General features: G+C 31.9%; 3 protein-coding genes across 5 annotated transcripts; 2 read left to right on the forward strand and 1 right to left on the reverse strand.

Annotated features, from left to right (window-relative positions):
- The first annotated feature begins 1,326 nt into the window (after positions 1–1,326).
- Positions 1,327–7,293, forward strand: LOC114383707 (GATA transcription factor 8-like). 3 transcript variants are annotated; one of them, XM_028343438.1, is made up of 4 exons: positions 1,328–1,556; positions 2,018–2,049; positions 3,396–3,623; positions 5,903–7,293. In XM_028343438.1, the coding sequence occupies exons 3-4, from the start codon at positions 3,420–3,422 to the stop codon at positions 6,698–6,700; spliced, it is 1,002 nt and encodes a 333-aa protein (XP_028199239.1). In that variant the 5' UTR covers positions 1,328–1,556; positions 2,018–2,049; positions 3,396–3,419; the 3' UTR covers positions 6,701–7,293. The 3 variants fall into 3 exon arrangements, with proteins under 3 accessions (XP_028199247.1, XP_028199239.1, XP_028199233.1); XM_028343446.1 differs by lacking the exon at positions 2,018–2,049 and having other exon boundaries at positions 1,327–1,556; XM_028343432.1 differs by lacking the exons at positions 1,328–1,556; positions 2,018–2,049 and having other exon boundaries at positions 3,161–3,623.
- A 3,420-nt stretch (positions 7,294–10,713) lies between these two features.
- Positions 10,714–14,037, reverse strand: LOC114383721. Its single transcript, XM_028343458.1, has 3 exons — positions 13,772–14,037; positions 12,631–13,042; positions 10,714–11,180 (listed from the first exon to the last, which is right to left on the reverse strand). The coding sequence occupies exons 1-3, from the start codon at positions 13,920–13,922 to the stop codon at positions 10,889–10,891; spliced, it is 855 nt and encodes a 284-aa protein (XP_028199259.1). The 5' UTR covers positions 13,923–14,037; the 3' UTR covers positions 10,714–10,888.
- Positions 14,038–16,121: 2,084 nt separating this feature from the next.
- LOC114383730 (mRNA-decapping enzyme subunit 2-like) lies at positions 16,122–21,274 on the forward strand. Its single transcript, XM_028343466.1, has 9 exons — positions 16,122–16,207; positions 16,291–16,387; positions 17,020–17,171; positions 18,136–18,263; positions 19,189–19,284; positions 19,505–19,657; positions 19,999–20,102; positions 20,189–20,256; positions 20,718–21,274. Exons 2-9 carry the CDS (start codon positions 16,317–16,319, stop codon positions 20,900–20,902), a joined length of 957 nt encoding a protein of 318 aa, XP_028199267.1. The 5' UTR covers positions 16,122–16,207; positions 16,291–16,316; the 3' UTR covers positions 20,903–21,274.
- The last annotated feature ends 294 nt before the right edge of the window (positions 21,275–21,568 follow it).

A 21,568-nucleotide genomic window follows, 5' to 3' on the forward strand; every position in this document is an offset into this window, starting at 1 on the left:
AGTTAGCACAATCATCTTGAATTAAGTAGTAAATAAGAGGAATTTGATATTAAAATGAAAACTTCAAAAATATAATAATTTTTAGCTTAACAAATAGTCTGAATGAAACTAACATATCAATCAAATTGATTTAGTTCAGATTAATTGAAAAAAGTTTAAAAACCAAACCAATCTATATTAAAATAATTCTACTATAACATCTTATCAATTTTTCTACTTTTCTTTGTGTTGTAAGTATTAAATATATTTTATATTTTTACTACTTTACTTTTTACTTTTCCATTTCGTACCTTTTTTATAAGGTATTAGATCAAAATTATAAGAAAAATAATAAAAGCAATATAGCATTATTGAGTTCACCTGATCAAATATTATAATTAGTTAAAAATTTAGTTTTTACCATAAAACTCATCCAATCCAACAAAAACAAAGGTGGTCTGAAACTGAAACAATGGCCTGGGCCCTGCCATTACTATTCTGCAATTCGGACCCTCCACACTACATCTACATAAATTCTAAGCCTCTGTTTTATCTTTTCTATGTTTCTCAATCAGTGGTTCTACTTTCCGCAAACCGAGGCCTATTATATATGCAGAAGTTGCAATGTACAGTACGTACCGTAGTAAAACTCAAAAGAGTAATATTTAATATAAAAAAATAGATTGTACTATGCTCATAATATATACCTTTTATTTAATTATAAATTACCATTAACTTTATAATAATTATTCTAAAAGTTTTATTAATGGATAATACGGTTTAAAAGTTTTAATACTGATAATGTATAATTATTAAATTCATATTAATTATTATATTTTTTTTATTTCTCATTCAAGGTCTAGGAAAAAGTTGACTAAATATAATTCTGTTTCAAAAAACGTTCGCCCCCAATTTTTGAAACTCATTGGCGTTTTTTTCTTTTTCAGAAAAAGTGAGAAAAAAAAAAGAAGGGAAGCAGTTTCTCAATCTTCTCTCATGGGGCATGCAATATGCACTGCGATAGAGTTGAAGATTGTTGTTGTTATGTAGCGGTGAAAATCCGTGAATGGGGTGCATTGTGTTGGGTGTGAGTGCATGGGACCCGTGTGCAATAAGAGGAGAGAGAAAAAAAATCATACATAAACATTTTTTAATTTTTTTATCATATCATAAATTATATAATTCATATTTTTTTTCTCCAAATATTTTATATAACGCAACAATGAGTGTTTTTAAAATATTTTAAAAAATAGAGAGAGAAATCAAAGAAAGACTTCAACGTGACGACAGTGTGGGATAGTAAAAGACAGCTAGCAATAAACGCGGAGCATCACCTAACGTTGATGCCCATCACATTTTTCTTCTTTTCTATCACACCTTTTTTTCTCTCTTCCCTACTAAGTTCTTTTACCACTCTTTTAAGGCTTCTTCACTCGCTTCTTTCTCTTTTCAAAACCCCTCTTATTTCCTCTTTCAGAACACTACTGTACTTTGTTGTGATCATGGAGAAGAGCTATTAACGTTGTTTTTGGACAGTACTTCGGAGCTTCCTTAACTTGTTTGTTAATTGGTTTCAGGTTTGCCTCTGCTTTTCTCATTTGGTTCATAAGTAGTACTATTTGTTACACATTTTACTCATTTACTAATGGGAGAGCTAAGTCTAATAATGGAAAGAATTAGGGTGTGTTTCGGAAGAACGTTGGGTTCAACGTAACCAACGTTTTTTTTTCTCAATCTAACAGTATAGTCGTTTCGCCGTTTGTCGCTTTAGAACGCGTGAACGGACGTTCAGAGCTGTGCAAATTAATGGCAAACTAAAAACGCACTTAGTCTCTTTTAACGTGATGAATCATGGTTTAAGTTTTACACGTCTGTGAGAAAGGAATTCGGTCAAGAATGAAAAAATGTTGAGGGTTTACTACTAGTTAGTATTACGTACCCTGGCCTCCTTAGGTCTGATTTATTTCAATTTCAATTTTATCATGTGTTTTCCCAAGTTGATTTTGTTTTGTTTTGTTTTGTTTTTCTTCTTTTTTAGGTTTGGGTTTTGAAATTCACTCACAACAAAAGGTACGTTAGGTCGTGTTCTGCATCTTCTACCTCAATTTTTATAAACTGTATAGTTAAAAAAATAAAAATCTGAAGGATAATGAAAATTCAATGTGCTAATGTTCTTCGTCTTCAAAGACAGTGTGGAACAAATTTTGGACCAGCTGTCGCTAACATATGCCAATTGTTCGCTGAAATTGCACCTTTTCAAAATTATTTTCGTTCGTAATTTTCAATCCCGGATTTTACTTCAAATTTCAAATTAAGTAAAAGAGAGAATTGATTTTTTTTAGCAGAAGTATTTAAATTGTTTTGCATTTTGATGAAGAAATAGTTACTTAAAATCTAATTCAAAGTTTACCTTACTGGATTTCTTTTTTAATTTCTTTCCTATAATTTCCAATGCTAGAATGTTGAAAATTTCAGAAAACCTATATGGGATAAACTTCATTGGATTTTATTTCTCAAATAAAAGGAAATCAATACATGCACAGTCAAAAAATAACAGGAAAACAATTTTAAAAAAATTATGATCCAAAAATTAATTAAAAAAAATGAGTTTAAAGACATGAACCGTAAATGTAAAAGTAAAACTCTTTAAGGTTTTACAAAATGTCGGTCAATGAAAAACATATTTAATATAAAAAAAATATTCATTATAAAAGTTAAAAAATTTATCATATATAACAATTTACTATTAGATTACTAAATACTTAAACAATCATACAAACTTCCTCGGCTGTTTTAGCCTCTAGGACATTCACCAAAAAATAATCATACAAACTAAGTAGGTAAGTTTTTTTATTTTTGTATAATTCTAAATTTTCTTATAATATTTTCTTACTAATTCTCTCACTTTCCTTGAACAATAAATATTCAATATGTTTTTCGTTGACCGACATTGGATAAAACCTTACATATTATATATGTTTTATATTTTAAGACATTGAATATATATTTTTTTATTTAACATTTTCTTTACAAAATAATAGAAAAATTGTTAAAAAATATAACATTTATCTTTTATTCTTTTAAAATACCCATTGTAAAAATGATAATTTTTCTTTTCTTTTTCCTTTTCAATTATTGCCATAAATTTTAAAATTTTGCAAAAATAATAATATAAAAAACAAAACACTTTGATGACAAGTGTTAACGTGCGCTCTCTCTTTCACGGTGGACACCCTGCTCCTTTCGTGGGTCCCCCGACATGGGCGCTACTACTAATAACGGATTTCGAAACCATTCACAGTCTCATAACTCATTCTTCAAACAAACAAAACCTTAAAAACAAAAAAATAAAAATAAAGCACACACTCTCATTCTTCTTCCCCTTCGTTTCTCATTCACACTTTTCATTTTCTCAGGAAAATAGAAAAAGAAAAAGAAAAATGATTGGAAACTTCATCGACGACATTGACTGCGGCAGCTTCTTCGACCACATCGACGACCTCCTCGAATTCCCCGACGACAACGCCGCGCCGGTCGCTCCTCCGGCGAACTTCTGGTCCGCCGAGTCCGACTCGCTCCCCGCCTCCTACACGGTGTTTTCCGACAACTCCGTGACGGACCTCTCGGCGGAGCTCTCTGTTTCGGTGAGTCTCTAACGCCTCATTTGTCCGTCCACGTGTGCACTCGACTCGTAAACCCTAAACTTGTTGCGTGTAACTTTATCAACGCTCATGGTTTTAATTTGTTGGTGTTTTTATTACATGTCTGTTACTCCGCGTAATGGGGTTGCATGAAAATTTGGTTCTTCTAGTTGTGGCTTTTTGCTTCAGTTCTTGATGTCTTTTGTTTGTCTACTGTTTGTGTTTTCTTTTTTTCTTAATAGTCTAAACTTTTCTTTAAAAAATATTGGTAAATTGGAATTTGGATTTTGAGTTTACAGAGTTTCAAATATTCCAGACAATGGCAGTCCAATTTTTAAACAGATTCATTATTTAAAATATCATATTAATCAGTATTAAATATACTTATTTTTTCTTGAAATTTGTTAACGTTAAATTTTATAAATGTGTTTCCATCATAACTTTTAATAAAAAAATATTTTAGTTTTTAATTATTATTGTAAAACAATTTTTTTTCTTCTAAATTTAATAGGCATGCATAAATTTTTCATTGTAACCTATCAGGAATAATGACTTTTAAATTTTATTACATTCTTTTGTAATTTTTCCTACTCCCTTAAAAAATATTAAATAAAAAGCTAAAAACATTTAATGCTTGAAAGAATAAAATAAATTTAATACCTATACATATTATATAAAAAATGTAGGTGGATATTGTAGGAAAATTTAGAATTATTTGATTAATTATTATAAAAAAAATTCAATCATAATGTAAAAGAATTTTTATATTTATTTATATTAAAGTCAATAAAATTATTTGTATATCAAAGTTTATGATTAATTACAGTATATAATTAATATTTTATTTTTTATACATATGCTTCTCAATAATATTCTCTGAAAATTAATATAAAGTTGTATATCAACATTTTCCTTCACGGAATTCGATTTTTTTAAAAAATATTTAATCCGCACCGTCACAACTTAAATACGCGCAATATTCATAGACGGGTATTTTTTGGGAATTTAATGTAGAAATCTAATTATAATTTTGGATTTGGGTTAGTACAACTTTCCAAAAATTCTTAGACAAGGGGTAATTTGGTCATTCGGGAAGGACACTAGATTCTGTCGGTGAGAAACAAGGGGCACATCCTCCACTCCGTTGGTGGGGTTGCGCTGCCTAAGCTATCATTATTGAAGGTCACGTGCCTTGTCATGTGACGCCATAATGGCCATTTAGAAAGGTCGTTACTCTAGTTAGTAGTAGCAGCTCATGCTTCACGAGGAACTGTGCTTTGGTCATGGTCAAAATCTGTTACCTTGATAATTAGTTAAAGAAGTGAAGTCAAAGTAGCGTCAAAACATTTAAAGAAAAGAATAAAAATATTTTATCTATTGGTAATATTTAAATTAGTGCTTTTAGGACACATGACACTTGTTAGTAAAAAAACCTTTCAATAACAAAGCTTTTAGTGATAGGTCTTTTTAACGATTCTCTCACAGACATTAGTCAAGGAATGAATAAAAAAAAAGTATTTATTGAAAATTAAGTTACTTAAGAAATATACCAGTAATATTTGATTATAAAAAGTTTTCATGCTTTTTTTTTTTTTTTACTAAGCTTTATAGTACTAGTATTTGTTGACATTCTTCTTTATGTATCGATCCTTAAGCTAAGCTCACCCTTCGATTATTCCATTACAAGAGCTTGCAGTATTCACCAATGGGGTTTGTTTTCATTCTGTCCCCTTTTAATTGCCAATATTTATTGATTATTGATTAAGAGGGTTGAGTATTGAATGAGGAGAGCCAGAGAGGATTGAGTGCATTAATTAAACACTTGATATGCATTTAATCATATAGATTAATTTTAATAGAAATTTAGTATATGATTTTTTTTTTCAATAGAGATTTATTGTAAAATTTAATAAAATATGATAAAAAGAATTTATGATAAGACAAATGCTAACTAGTGTCTTAATGCTTTACATCCCCTATCATTTATGATAACAGAGGAATTTTTTTACTGGGATGCATAAAAATGCACTCTCTTAGGGCAACGGTTAGAAAACTCTTATGCTAATAGTGTTATAAGGGTTTGTAGCTACCTATTGATAAAATAAAAAAAGCTCAACAGAATATTTTTTCATCCTACCATTTACCTTTTTGCTTGAATTGTGAGTTTAGTTTAATAGCATATGTGTTATGTGACTTATGTCATTTGTATGAGCAATTTTTTCTTCTTGGCTAGGGAATGTTAAACTTAAACTCTAACTATGTTCAATGTGTCCTTATTTCAGTATGACGACATAGTGCAATTAGAATGGCTGTCCAATTTTGTCGAGGACTCTTTCTCTGGTGGGAGCATCACCATGAAGAAAGAGGAGGAGCCACAATGCACCACCACCACCAAAGAGGACATAGCTCATGCCCAATTTCAGACAGCAAGCCCGGTCTCAGTCCTTGAAAGCAGCAGTTTCTGCTCCGGCGAGAAGGCTGCATCTCGCGGCCCGGAGATTTACATCCCCGTGCCATGTGGGCGTGTGCGCAGCAAGCGCCCACGCCCTGCAACCTTCAACCCCCATCCAGTGATGCAGCTAATCTCCCCTGCATCCTCCACTGGCGAGAACGTGCAGCACAACGCCACCACCACTTCCAAGGCGGCCTCATCAGATTCCGAGAATTTTGCCGAGTCAGTGATCAAGGGGCCAAAGCAGGCCTCTGGGGAGCACAAGAACAAAAGGAAGATCAAGGTGACTTTCTCATCAGGTCAAGAGCAGCAGAATGCACCATCACAGGCAGTTAGGAAATGCTTGCACTGTGAGATAACCAAGACACCACAGTGGAGGGCAGGGCCAATGGGGCCGAAAACACTCTGCAATGCTTGTGGCGTGCGCTACAAGTCAGGCCGGCTTTTCCCCGAATACCGCCCTGCAGCAAGCCCAACATTTTGCGCGGCCGTGCACTCCAACTCCCACAAGAAGGTTATTGAAATGAGAAACAAGACAGGCACCAAATCTGGCTTTGCAACTGATTCTGCTGCCTCACCAGAACTCATTCCAAACACTAACAACAGCCTTACCCTTGAATACATGTGAGGGGGGGCAAGGGAAGAAGGATCTTAGTTGAGAGAGTTCTCTAATTCTCTTTCAATTCCTCTCTTGAGTCATGTCTTATTCAAGGTTTTGAATTGCATTCTACAAAACTGCAATGTTAAAGGTTTTTGAGGTGTCTGCAACTGCGTCGTGGTTGCGGTTGTGACTGCATCAGCCATATTTGTGTCCACAATTTTGATGCCAACCGCAAGTTAAAAAACCTTAGTCTTGGTGTTTTTTTTTATTTGTCATTTATTTTTCTCATTGGATTTTTGTACAGGGCTGGAATGGGGGGATATGAGCAAAATACAACATGATCATATTGTAGCTATATTTAGAACCGAAGAACAAGGGATAGAGATATGCAAGTCAAAGACGGTAGAGTCACTAGGGTGTTAGCCATTTTAGGTCTAGGAATTGTAGCAGTACTCAGGAGGAGTTTTGTTACTTATTCTCATCATTTTTCATTTTTTCTTCTTTAATTTCTGTTTCAAAATATTCCTCCCTGTAGCAAATTCTTTTTGCAGTTCATTTGTAGCAAAACTTATGAGTTGAGTCAGGAAAGGAACTTTTGGAATTTGCCTTCTTTCCTTTAATATTTTGTTTTGGGAATATCCTTTCCTAATATCTGCAAACTGAAATGAATATATATGCCAGTTATGCTTTTGAGCAATACGCCAATACCTGAAGATGCAGTTTATTTTAAGGATAAGAATTTCTTGATCAATTCCATCTTTGGTATTAGATTCTTCTTATATTGCTCTGTTTAGCAAACTGTGCAATGGACCAATTGTTGCAAACTTACAATATTGGCTCCAACACATGCAACTGATCAATTAGTTCCATGTGTTGAACTGTTTCATTAAGGAATTGTTCTTTCGCAGAAATTTATGGGTGTGCAAATTAGTCTTTGATGATATTAAAATTTCACAATGACCCTTGGCAATACCTCGGATATATTATTACTCTATAGGCACTAGACATATTAATTCTTGAAAAGGAATAATATCACTGTATTATTGAGTAAAGTTTTACGTTAGTCCCTAAAATAGTGTTATTCACTTTAGTTTTTGACTTTACAAAATAATTATTTCAATTCCTAAATCTAAATTTGTTCAATATTGTATAATTATTTTTATGCCTAATAGTCTTTAATGAAAATAAAAGAATGTAATGAAAAAGAAGATTAAAGTGAATAAATTTTAAGTAACGTTTTACAAAGTGAGAAACTAAATGAAAGTTTTATAAAGTCAAACACTAAATAGAATAATGCTTACAATCTTGGGGGAAAGTTTATTTGACTATATACTTGTAACTTTTACGAGTAAAGATGAAATTTTTATATTTTAAAGGGCTAATATCTTGATTATAACTAAATCTTTTAGGAGTGAATTCAAGAATCAATTTGTTATGATGTTTAAAAAGATTGCTAGTTTGGTGAAAATTTTCAGAAATTACTACTCATTATATGGATCTGAGGTTAATCCAAAGGACAGAATAAAAAGGAAAAAAATCTCAAAAATTAAAAAAGTAGTTGTCTACGATAATGTAAATTACCTACATAAGAGAACAACCTACCAACAAAAAGAAAAAGAAAGAGAAGCGGTGGGAGAAGAAATGATGATGATTATTGATAAAAATGCATCCATGCCTTGAAAGGTAAGACTAATGGCTCATATATTAATCTAATTATGACATTGAGAGACTCTTTCTGAGGATTTGGCAACATGTCATGATCTCATTTCAACTTTACAACCGACAATTAAATTAAATGATAATTTGCTGTTAAATTCAATCGATTGCATCAATCATTTCAGCTACTTGAATTTTGTCCTGCTGATGGGAAATATTCTTTCGAAAAATGTCATGCACATCTCCCATGCTTTAAGTTATGCTTGATCATTACAACTTTGATAAAGATTTCACAAGGATCAATACCTCTCCCCCTCCAACATCTTTTGTATTTTTGTGTACTCTGATTACTCTAAACTGGCCCTGCTATTATATATATATATATATATATATATATATATATATATATATATATATATATATATATATATGTAAGAATTGGGTCAATTTTGTCACCTACCTCTTGTGCCTAATATTACAGTTACTATTCCAATGTATTTTTTTTTTCTAGTCATCTCTATCAAAGTAGGGTACGTATGGAAGGAGTGCAAGTAACTTCTTCCATCTCTAAGAATAGAAAAATGCGTGCATAATTGTCCATTTATCAATCTATTGAGGTGACTCGTTTAACTCCATTCCCTGAAGTTATAGGAAAGGATCTGGATTCTTTCGATAGAGTATATTTTTAAATAGAGATAAAATTTTGAAGCATTAAGCATGTGAAACTCGTAGACGGCTCAAAGAATTAAAATTTATGCAGATATTTCATATCTCACCTGAGTTAAAGATTCTAAAAATAGTAGTCATAAAAAATTATTCATTTATAAAAAATGTAAAAGACATAAAAATGAGAAGATTGAATTATATATATTATTAGTATAAATTATTTTTACACAAATGTTTAAAAAATATTTTATTTCTATGCTATATTAATAAATAGAATAACGTAATAAATATTCTATTAATGTTACTAGATATTTTAAAAAATATTTTGCACTACAAATATATAGTTATACTAAAAATCAAAATGCCCAAGACAACTTTTCTCTGGCCCTAAACTGTGTTTCTAATTGTACACAAACATGCTATTATATTAATAAACAACCCTCCGCACATACAAAATAATTGCCAAAGTCAAAATCCCTTCTAATTGCAGGTTCAGTGAGCAGGTAAAATCTTTTTTTTTTCCTAGATAAGAGATTAGGGGTGTTATCCAACCCTTAAGTTAAAAATTAATTTCACTTACGATATGTAATTATTGTTGACTCAATAAAATTAAGAATTTTTCCACTAAATAGATGTATCACCTCTTAGTATATGTTTGAATATTACTTTCGTCTAATTGTTTAACATTAATCTATCACTCATTATTTTTATTTCCGTATATTAGAAAGTATAAATCCTCTATAAATCAAAAATAGAAAGCGCCACTTAAAAATAAAAGAAAAGAAAGTGTAAATCCTCTATTGAATGCCAATCAAATAGATTTCTAGACACACTCTTACATATTACATATGGAAGCTTATCCTATGCAATGCTGTATCAAACAAACTATTATGAAATAAAAAAATATATAATAGATAAAATATAAACCAAGTAAAGTGTTTTTTTTCTTTTTTTGTTTTGTTTTGAAAGAAGCTTATCCTATGCAATGCTGCATAAGATTGAATAATCGTAGATGATATATTAATATTTAAGAAGAAACGAAGAAGTCAAAGGCTATTCAGTAGGTTTATTTTTTTACGTGAACAATAACAAGTTAATTTGAAACTATAACTTTGTATAAATTACCTAAATTTCCTACCATTAGGCCAGTTTGAGTTGGTTTACTTAGGAGTTAACCACAAATCACGGTTATCAAATATTTAATGAGCATATCATTATTTAACTAATTAACAAAAAAACTTAAAATAATTTTTTTTAAATATCAGCGGATTTTTTTGTTAGAAATCAAAAATAAAAGTCAGCCATATATTAGGAATCATAAATATATTTTAATCTATTTGAAATTATATGTACTTAATAATACACAAGTTACTTGTATTGTTTTACATCGTATGGATATTTTTAATTTACTATTCATGATAATGAGTTTTCTATTTGATAAAAATATTTAATAATTAGTTATTTAAGGACAGACGAACAAAAATATTTAAAAGATCACTTTTTGTGCTATATATATTATTGCATATATATTTCATTATATTTTTACATGTTAAGCAAATATTTTGGATGCAAAAATTATTTATAACCATCACTCTTTATCTTTTCTAATATAATTTCTTGACTAAATTTTTATTTAGTCTCTAAAAAATTCAAGTGCTCATTTTAGTGATTATCAAGCGTAACTAGTTGTGGGATGTTAGTACACTATTCGTTAGTCGTTGAGCCGATAAAATGCTTAAAGTTGGCATAATGCAAACTAAAATGTTAATTTTGCACGTAATTCTTTGGCTTGTATATAGATACACATTCCAATAATAGACAGCCTCCCCTAACACTTCCTTTTGTTTTTTGTTTTTTTATATATATAATAGATAATGTGTTATAGAATAAATATTACTTCCTCCCAAGTGAATTTTTGAGAAGTTTCATCATGAAGTTGAATCTGATGTCTGGTGAGGTTCTTGGCTGAGGCCAATTTGCTCCTTCTGGAACCATGATACATTTGTAACCTTGTCCTTTGTATAACATTGTGGCCACAGGATTGTTCAAGTCACAGTGCAATGCAATGGCACGACAGCCCCAACTTCTGGCATGACACTCTGCCTTTGCTATCAATTTCTTAGCTATCCCCTTTCTCCGAAAATTTTCCCGGACCGCCACATTTGATATGTATGCAATTCCAGTCCTACAAGAAAAATAATTTGTTTTACAATCATCAATAAGGATTCACATGGTAAAACCATGATCTGCTTTGAAGGGTAATGGATGGTTCAAAAGCTTTATAAGACCATAATCTATGTGTGACACTATTTTTTAGCACATCTAAAGGCAAGTGCACTCTTACCATTGCAATCATTGTCAACAGATTAGAATTTCCATTGTAACAAAATGAAAGCTACAGTTTAGCCAAGAAGAAACTGTGCATGTGTGATGAAAGATTGTGTAATTAGTAACATAAATGATTAAATGACATATATGTCGTGTAACTTGTGTTCTATAGAGGGAAATCATCAAGTGATAACTTTTAGGACAATAAAAGTGGGCATATGTATACAAGGTCTAGATGTAACGGTTATAAATTTGAGACTTCAGAATCGGACAAGCTAATTATAGCTGGAGGTGTAACTTTCTTGAAAACATTTTCTGCATTTTTTGGTGTTAGTTTAAATATTACTTTTGGAAAATCTTTTCTTATGCTTGATGCAGAAATACATTTTGCGGATAACACATAATGTATTTTCTATTGACCATATGCCTTGGATATCATATCACAGGAAAGATATCAATCGTTCACATGTTTGATGCATTCATTCTAAAATATGCATGCCTACAAAAAAGATATGTGCCCTGATTCCTGTGAGGAATTCATTCAGCAATATTAAAAAAAAAAAGCTTAACATGTTGCATAAGTTCATAAGAGTTCTCCCCCTAAAAAATTTTGTGCCTCTTCAGAGGACAACAGTTCTCTGCCCTTCCATTAGAAGTCATTTTAGGGCATCAATTTATCAGAAGACTTGTATATGAAATTGGTCATGGTTTGCAGATGGATTCAAGACATAGTGAGGTATTTCTGTGAATGATCAAGTAATAAGGCAAAATTTTATGCTTGAAGTTTGAGATCAAATACGGTTCAAAGAGGATGCAACCAGTGGCGGACCTACGTTCAAATGAGGGGATGCACTTGCACCCCTTCATTTTTTAAAATTCATCAAATTTGTAAATAAAATCTTATATTTTTGTATTTTATTTTATATATATTTATATAATTGAACTCACTGATTTTATTTTTTATAATTTGATCCCACTAACTTAAGGTCTTGAATCGACCACTGGATGCAACCCATGTCACATTGAAGCTTACAATGATCAAATGCATCATCTATTGTTTCATGGCCAAACTATGAATCAATGCATAAGTATTCATTTCAAAATTGGAATTTTGTATGTTGAGGTAGTAATTTTATTAGCCAAGGTACAAACGTAATAAGAACAATTTATTTGGAAGTCAGTTTCTTAAAGAAGATGGTGAAGCATGAATCCACACTTAGACAAGTAAAAAATTGACAACATTATAATATCTTTGGTCCTTAAGACATATAAACTCCTTAAGCTCCAAAAGTACGTGCTGCACTCACCTTCTATGTCGTCGTGGCCCCTTTCTTGGTAAAAAGTCTGCATTATTGTCTACTGTTAATATACCAGCCACATAGCCCTTGTTGAGGCTGAATTTCCCATCAAAACCACCAATCTTGAGACCCTCACTTTCAAATGAAAATGACTCATCAAGTGAGCTGTCAATAACAGCCACCAAACAGATTCTTCTGCAATCTCTAGGCCTAAAGAATCCGGCTAACATAGCTGCTAACATAGCCACCACCAATCTGTCTATCCTCAGCACAAAATCTAATGGGAAGGAATATTCAGGGAAGAAGCACTTGCAGTGCGTCTCTGCCACTCCCCAGTAGTCCTCCAACCTTGCCTCGCGGACAATAATTTCGGGGGACACGGTTGGGAACAAATCAACAACTTGACTAGCCCTGCAAATTCCTGAATTCAAACACCAAACACCAGAGTTTTATATCCTATTAAGGATGACATCTCTCTGAGTGTAATAAGTAGAAAGCATGCATCCTCAGAACGCTTTGTTACCTTTGTATCAGTTGAAATCAAAACCTACGAAGTGAAAATGGAACTGCATAATATAATGTAACTAGATGCTCCACATTGTTGACAATAGTAAACTTGAAAAAGGGTTTGAATAAGACCAATTGAATGAAGGGTATTTCACAATCGTTTTACAAAATGGCAAAAACCATTCTCTTGAAAAAACCTATTACATGGTTCCAAGCTATCTCATAGTCCAAGTTAATCTCCATATGACACATAATCGAGTTTAATTATTTCTTTCTCATAAATTGCAAAATTCGACTACAAGTCACATGAAAATTGGTCAGAATCATGATAGTCCTAGACTATATTATATAATAATTTCTCCATTAGAGGCTAAAAATAGCAGCAATTCTGCTTTATTTATAATAAGTAATTGATTTCAAAAGGCCTATCTTGAATCCACTTCATCATTTCCTAACAATTAAAGGCTTATACTTATACATAATACATAGATGTGCTAAGACAACAAATCCAACAACCAGTACCACACTGAGTTACTTGAAGGTTGAAACTTGTTCCACGCCAATAAAAGAGAACTTAAAACAAGGCACAACCCATCAGTGCAATGAAGCATGAGCTGCAGGTAACTAAGCAAAGAAGTACTACCTGAGTGGGAGAGAGAAAGGAGAGAGAATTCATCAGAGGAAGGTGAAAGCTTGGATGGGAAAGAGGTTGGTTTCTTAAAACTGTTATTGAAAGGTGAGACTTTGGCAAGAGTTGAGGATACCGAGATATCCAAAGGAATAATAGACAGCATTTCGTGGAGGGTCTCTGTGTCTCTTGTTCAGCTCCGTCTTCATTGGAAATATCCCAATATTCTCTTTGTGTTTAGAGCATAGGGGAGAGTCAGTTACATGACAAAAGAGTAAAAGACAGAAGAAGGTGAATCAGAAATAGGATGAGTGGTTGTTTGTTTGACGTGAGGAAATGTTTTTTTTTTAGTTATAACTTATAAGAATGTCAATATGTAAATTTTATTTTCTAAGACTTCATATTGAAAATAGTATAATATTTTTGGTCACTTTTTTTTTTTAATTTTTCTTTTACTCCCTAATCAAAAATTTGACAAGTCCCTTTTTTTATATGAAAATTTTGACAAGTCTTTATCCTTGAATTTTTGTCCCGTAAATATTTTTAATCAACACTATCAAATACCAATAATATTTTTATTTTTTTGCTTATCATGAACATTTTTGGGATCATTGATAACATTGTTTCATGTGGCATGAATGTAAGTTGTTATTTCATGCTAAGGCAATTGTTATCTCTTACAATGATAGTAATATTCCTGTGAAGAAACGACTAACTTTATTAAAGTTAGACAATGACTTTTACCATAAGTGTTCCTAACTTCTTCAGCATTCAATAAGGTTAAAAGAAATGTTAGAAAATATATTGCCAAGACTCCTTTAATTTATAAATAAAATAATAAGAACATTTTCATAGAAAACAAAGAAAGAAAATTATTAAAAAAATTTAAATCATTTTTTTTTCATTCAATGAACTCAGACTTCACATCTTACTTAAAATAATCATATCTAGTATCACTCTAACTAAGAGTAATTTTACTAGAGTTAGTTGAGTTTGATTCTTGAGCTTAGAGCATTTAATACTATTCTTGCTTACGAATTCTTCATCCTATGAGTTTTAAGGATCTAACTCCTATTTTTTCAAACAAAACATTTTTTTAATGTTATTTGATATAAAAAAGAGACTTTGTTGTTTTCTTTTTCTTTTTTTTAATCCAAGAAGCTAAATTAGATTTTATAGCTAAAATAAAAAATGATAAAAATTATTACATTTTATGTGGTATAATGAGATCCACAAGAAATGATTCAATAACCCAAAATTGATTATTCCGGAAAAAATGTTTTAACAACTTATTGATTATCAAATACATTAATCAATTAACGTAAAATTATTTGTTTAATTTAATGAATAGGTCTCAAATTCGAGTATGCTATAGACAATGGGAAAAAAAAAGTAAAAAGGCAAGCATGAGATAAAAGACGAAAAACGTGAGAGAGTAAAAGCTTGTTTAGGGTGAGAAACCCTCTATTGAGTTGTTTTGGGCATGTCGATGGCGATGCCCGGAACCTTCGTCAAATGTGTGGGTTTTATAAAGGGAGAAATGGAATAAACTCTTACCCTTTCACCAAACATAGATGGATTTGGAAAGAAATAATTTACTATCTTTTTACTTAGAAAAAAAACTTGCAATTTATTTATTCTTGTTACCAGTGTCCTTTTTTGTATACATGACCAAATCACTTGAATCATTTTTCTGTCCTTTTTTCCTCAATTGGTGTCACACCAATATTTCCTTGTCTTTATCAACTTACTTGCAGCAAAAAATTCAGTCTTTATAAAATGGGTTGGAAACCTAGGCTTTTTTACCTAAGTCACTCATGCAAGCCCTTAGAAATTTATTTCCCATTTATGCTTTGTATTATTTATTTATTTTTTGGTCTTCAACCGACTTCAAAAATAAGATAGCGATATTGTTATTGTAATTTATTTATATACACTCAAATTGAAAAATACTAAAAAATTGTGAATTGTCCATAACTAATAATAAAAAATCATAGTACTTAAAAAAAATACAAGTGGATAGCAAAAGAGGACAACAAATTGATAAAATAATTTTCTATGAATATTTATAAGAAATTTATATTTTGATGATAAATTTGTAGGTACATGTATATAAATCATTTTATTGAATTTATATATTTATTTAATTAATGTTATTTATGTTAAAAATTCCTAATAAAGTAAAATAATTCCTTTTTTATAGAATATTAAAATAATTGTTACGCAACACATAACAAAAATATTAAACTAATTAGTTTTTAAATAAAGGCATTTGCATAAATAAATATATTAATTAAAGATACAATTTTGAGAAGAAGAAAAAAAAACTTGGTTTAAAAAGAGTAACGGTTTTGGTGGAACTTGAGTGGCGGGTACCACTATTTAATGCGAAGAAGATCCGATCCGAGAAGAACCGAACGTGGTTTTCTTTCTGCTGCTGGAATACGGAGAGTGAGAGAATCTGTTAGAAAATTGTTGAAGAAGCTTTTCCATTTCGAGCATTTTATTTTTTTAAAATTATTGTTTGGTTTTAGGGTTTGAGAATCAGCACTGTGTCGCGATGTCTAATCATCACCGTTCTTCCTCCAAGAACGGTCTTCCACCTCAAGAACTCCTTGACGATCTCTGCAGGTCTCTCTTTTTCTCGCTTCTCTGTCTGGTTTCCCCGATAAAGCACGAAATTAGGGCACTGAAAGTTACCGAGTTTTTTAGCTTCTTCTTTTTTTTTAACCCTTGAATTGTTCTAATTTTCTGTTTTCTTTTTATCCACATTAGAAATATTATACTTTATTCCTCTAATTGATATTGCTGTCTTACCTAAAGAATTGATAGTACTATCAGCTGCTGACTGTGGATGAGACTTTTTTAATTATTATTGTTGTTGTTGTTGTTGTCTTCAATGTGATTTTGGGTTGTATGAATGAGTATGGTTGTAATTAAGCTTCAAGCAGTAGATGATGGTTTCTTTTCTGTTGCTAAATGAGTAAATTATTCTTACTTCCTACACTGCAATACTATTTTTTGAAAGGGAAGGTTCTGCTGGATATTTGTCTGAAGAACTTTAATGAATGTGTTTTTGCTATATAACCGTTCATTTTTTATTTTTTTTAATAATGGTGAAGATCTTTGAAATGATCTGTCATAGATATTCAGTGATGTTTTCCTCCAACTCTGTAACGCACAAAATCATTTGCATTGACATTCTTCCCTTTATTTTGTTGAGTATAATTGTGTCTTCCTATGTTCATGTTGTTATATTGCAGCCGATTTGTGCTAAATGTGCCAAAGGAAGATCTTCAGTCATTTGAAAGGATCTTGTTTCTTGTGGAGTACGCACATTGGTTTTATGAAGATAATTCTGTAGAAAATAATCCATCTCTGAAGTCATTAAATCTGAAGGAGTTCACTTCTTTACGTATCCTTACTATAACTGTTTTTTTTTCAGTCTTTTTGTTTACAGTAGCTGAATATATGCTTTTCTTATTCCTTTTGACTATAATAATTTATGAACAATTCATGTGGGTTTCTTCCATACTTTTCACTAAAAAGGGAAAATAGTATGGTAAGCTATTTTCTTTGCTTTTGAACTTGGTGGTGAAAATGTGAAATGAAAGAATGTCAGAGGAGGATATGAATTGCCCATAGAAATTTATTCCTACAACAACAACCAAGCCTGTTTTTGCTAGGTAGGATCTGGTAAATGGATGAAACAATGCAATAATGTTCTGCTGTGAATCATGTTTATTTCTAACTCAGAATTTTAAAACCTTTAATTTGGTAAAAAAAATTGTTGCTTCACATGATTTACTTGTTCTATTCTTCTCCCATGCTATTTCTTATATTATATGAACCAAATCTTCGTAAACAGGGAGAATTCTCTTGTTCCTTTAATTTCCCCTTAGTATTCTTGCATTGTACATAACATATAAACAGTGTACATTTGCCAAACTGCTTGTGGAAAATTATCTCTGCATGATAAGGCATATAAAGATGTTGACAGGCTCCCATCTGGAATTCCCTTTGTCCCCTTGCCCTTTTTTTCTTCATAAAATCCTATGCATGGTTGCTTTGAGTTTATCAATGAAGACTGCATTTATGCTCAGCTTGTTAGCCATGCTCAAATGCTTGTGCATGGACACATTCAAAATGATAATTATTAAGACAATGTAATACTGTAACCATGTTATTCTCCAATTACATTCATTGACCAGGTGAGAGAAGGGTATCTCTTTATGATTTACATTGTAGACATTATAAGGCACAGTTGACTAGGCTTTACCTAAAATAAAGCTACTCATCATGGCAGTGTATTTTCATGGTCATACTCTCTATCCATATCAATTTATATATTAGATGCTGTTTTCCTTAACATTTAGCAGTGTTCAATAGCTGTGATGTTTTGAAGCCTTATGTGGCCCATATAGATGATATTTTCAAGGACTTCACTTCCTATAAGGTTCGAGTTCCTGTAACTGGGGCAATAATTCTTGATGAAACATATGAAAGGGTAAGACAAGAATAAACACTTTCAGCAGTACTTATTTTTTGCTTTCTGTAGTAAGACAAATCTATTTGCTTTCCTTGTTTTCTTGTGGTATATCTATGTTTTGATGTTTAGTTACTGTAATCAGTGTATTTGAACATGGTTACGATCTGTGTTATGAATTCCAAATTATTTATGTTCCCAAGTTGGCTATTAGGAGAATGTATATTGTCAGCTGTCCACAGGTTTTTTTTTTTTTTTTTTATCTCAGCTGTCCACAGTATTGTACATGCAGTGAATTCTTGACTTGGTTTTTTATAATCTTCATTACTCCACTTGGTTAACTTCTTTTGAAAACCAGGATAGCATTATTTGTTTCAGTTATAGATATAGGCTGTTTACAAGCTTTTACCTAACATCTAAAGCTTTTAGGAGAGTCGGTCCATGTCATAATACAAAGTACAAACTTATTGGCCTCTGACCTAGTGGTTTAGACTAAGAATGCCTACAAATTTGAGTTTCAACTCAAGGTAGAGAGGACTCGTGCATCAAGCCCTAAGATAAAAACCTCATGTTTTTATGCTTCAAGCCCATAGGCTATCATGAGGTGACTTGTAAGGGATATAATAAAGCCACTCATGAGTCTCATACTCATACACCTCCTAACAACCTACACTTTTAGGGAAAGATGCTTCATGTCATTTTCCAAAAGGTGGTCAGTGTTCTTGAAAGTGTGTATTGGAAGTAAACAGTTTTGTTCGAAGGCAGGCAAATTAAAAGTATAATTTTGCAAAGAAATTCTAAGTGTAGTGAAATGTTAGAGATGACGCATCCGCCGAAGATCGTTTCATCTCTGAACTGATATAATAGTATTAAGAGATTCTTTCAGAGCTATTTATTGCTATGTTAAGCCATATTTACTTACATGCCTGCTGTGGACACTGGACAGTGCTTGCTAGTGAAGGGATGGAAAGGTTCAAGTTGGAGCTTCCCTCGTGGAAAAAAGAGCAAAGACGAAGAAGATCATGCATGTGCCATTAGAGAAGTAAGCATGCTTCTTTAGAATTATCACTTTCTCAGTAAATGACTCTTTTTCTATGTGCTTTTGGACTGTAGGTCTAGGAAAAATACTTATCTGTATTCTGTTCATAACAAAAATTGATATAGATTGAAAATCTAAGTAATATTAATTGGCTAATTCACGTCTTATTAGGAGTCTTGGCTTAGTTTTGTTTTTGTTTTTTTTTTTTTTGTGGTGAACACAGGTCATGGAAGAAACAGGTTTTGATGTTTCAAAACTTCTGAACAAGGATGAATACCTTGAAGTTATTTTTGGACAACAGAGAGTTAGGCTTTACATTATTGCTGGAGTGAAAGATGATACAGCATTTGCTCCTCTTACCAAAAAGGAAATCAGTGTATGTGATTCTTTATATTTCTTTATTATAATTTATTTTTAAGTTTCTTATGATCCTATGTACTTAGACTTATCTTTAATAATTTCTTATATAGTAGTTTAGTATAGGATTAAATAAGAAATTTGTTTAGAGTAGAATGTAAAAGTACAATCCTGGGATGATAAGTCAATTTCCAAAAACAGAGAAACCAAAAGAAAAAGAGTTGCCAATAATTTGAATCTTTATTACTCTGAATTTTGGATATGTATTTAGTCTTTACTGTTTGTTCCTTGCACCTCCAATTGAGTGTGTTGTGGCTGAGAACTTTCAACATTAATACTGAGAAATTGTGTTACCTGCAGGAAATAGCATGGCACCGGCTTGATGAACTTCAACCAGCAAGTGATGAAGTGATATCGCGTAGCATCACCGGCCTTAAGCTTTATATGGTGGCCCCTTTTCTAGCGTGAGAACAACTGCATATGTTTTGATAGTTTCAGTAAATGTCCCTTGTATTGTCAAAAGTTAAAAAGATTCACTACCTTCATGCAGATCATTGAAATCATGGATTTCAACACACCAACCTGCTATGGCTCCAAGGCCCGATTTGCCTCTTAAAGGTAAGTCCTTTTTCCCCGCCCCCCCCCCCCCCCTCTAAAATACTGTCTGTTTACAAACATCAGTTTTGTTATTGCCTGAGGTCATTGGGTGAAAGTTTAATTACTCAATGCTTGGCTGTGTTGGGATCAGTTGATTTCCAGTAGCTAGTTCAATCTGTTGCACTACGTTATGTGTGTCGTAATCTTACAAGACCTAGTCTTGACCACTGATTCGTTAGTACATGGTATTGGTTTTTTAGCGACATTATTGTGCAGATTTCTTTGCTAGGAAGGTTTTTCAGTGCAGGATTTGTCTAGTGATTCCAAGGGAAAACCAACTATGGATGAACTTGCATAAATGTTACTTGTTTCAAATTCAGTACTGCAATGCATTCCTAGTTTTTTGATCCTTTGTACATTTTCCAAACTATACATTCTTCTTACATTAGTTAGGAATGCTAAGAATCCTTTACTTTATAAAGGAATTTGCGTGTGGAAAGCAAAACCCGGTTCTATTGGAAGTAGCTCCACAGTAATGGATATCCAGCCAACAAAACCTGAACCTGATTCTCACACCCCTGACCTGGGGCCTGGCAAGAGCTTTAGGAATTTCAGATTTGATACTGCCTCGATTTTACAAGCAATGGAAACTTCCTTTTCTTCTTGAAAGTCCGTCAACCTTCCTGTAAAGTTTCCTGTAACTTAATCGATTTCCCATATTTCATCCGTACGCCAAAGTTGGTGGTATTCACTCTCCACGCTAATTAGGTTGTTGCTGTACATCATCTTCCTCAAGTTGTCTGATTGATTGAGTATGTACATTGTGTACAGGAAGTATTTGCACCTAAATAGTTTTCTCTGTTATTTTGGTATTATCTGTAAAACTAGAGTAAAGGTTCAATGTAAAAGTTACGCTGCTCCCTACATTTGCACGCACATATTCATACTCGGTCTCAGGCGGAATGAAACTGATTTGTTTGGTAAGCCTAAATAAATCTTTGCAAAGTGGCTACTTAATGGTTACTATGCAAGTGGTTCACATCAGGTATGACGTAATTCTGTAAAACAAATTTCCAAAGAAAAAAAATGCTTAGTTATAATTTTTGTCAAGCACGGCATCTCTACTTTTTTATCAATGAATTTGATTATCAAACTTTAAAAAACCATGTGAATTTTTTTTTAGAATTCTTCATGTTATTTAAATTAGGAGACTATTTGCATGTTTTTAAAATTTTGAGGATTATCAAAGTATATAAAAAATCTTAATCACAGTGAAAGAATAAAAATTAATATATATATATATATATATATATATATATATATATATATATAT

This window comes from Glycine soja, chromosome 2 (assembly GCF_004193775.1).
Source record: "Glycine soja cultivar W05 chromosome 2, ASM419377v2, whole genome shotgun sequence".
Lineage (NCBI taxonomy): Eukaryota > Viridiplantae > Streptophyta > Magnoliopsida > Fabales > Fabaceae > Glycine > Glycine soja.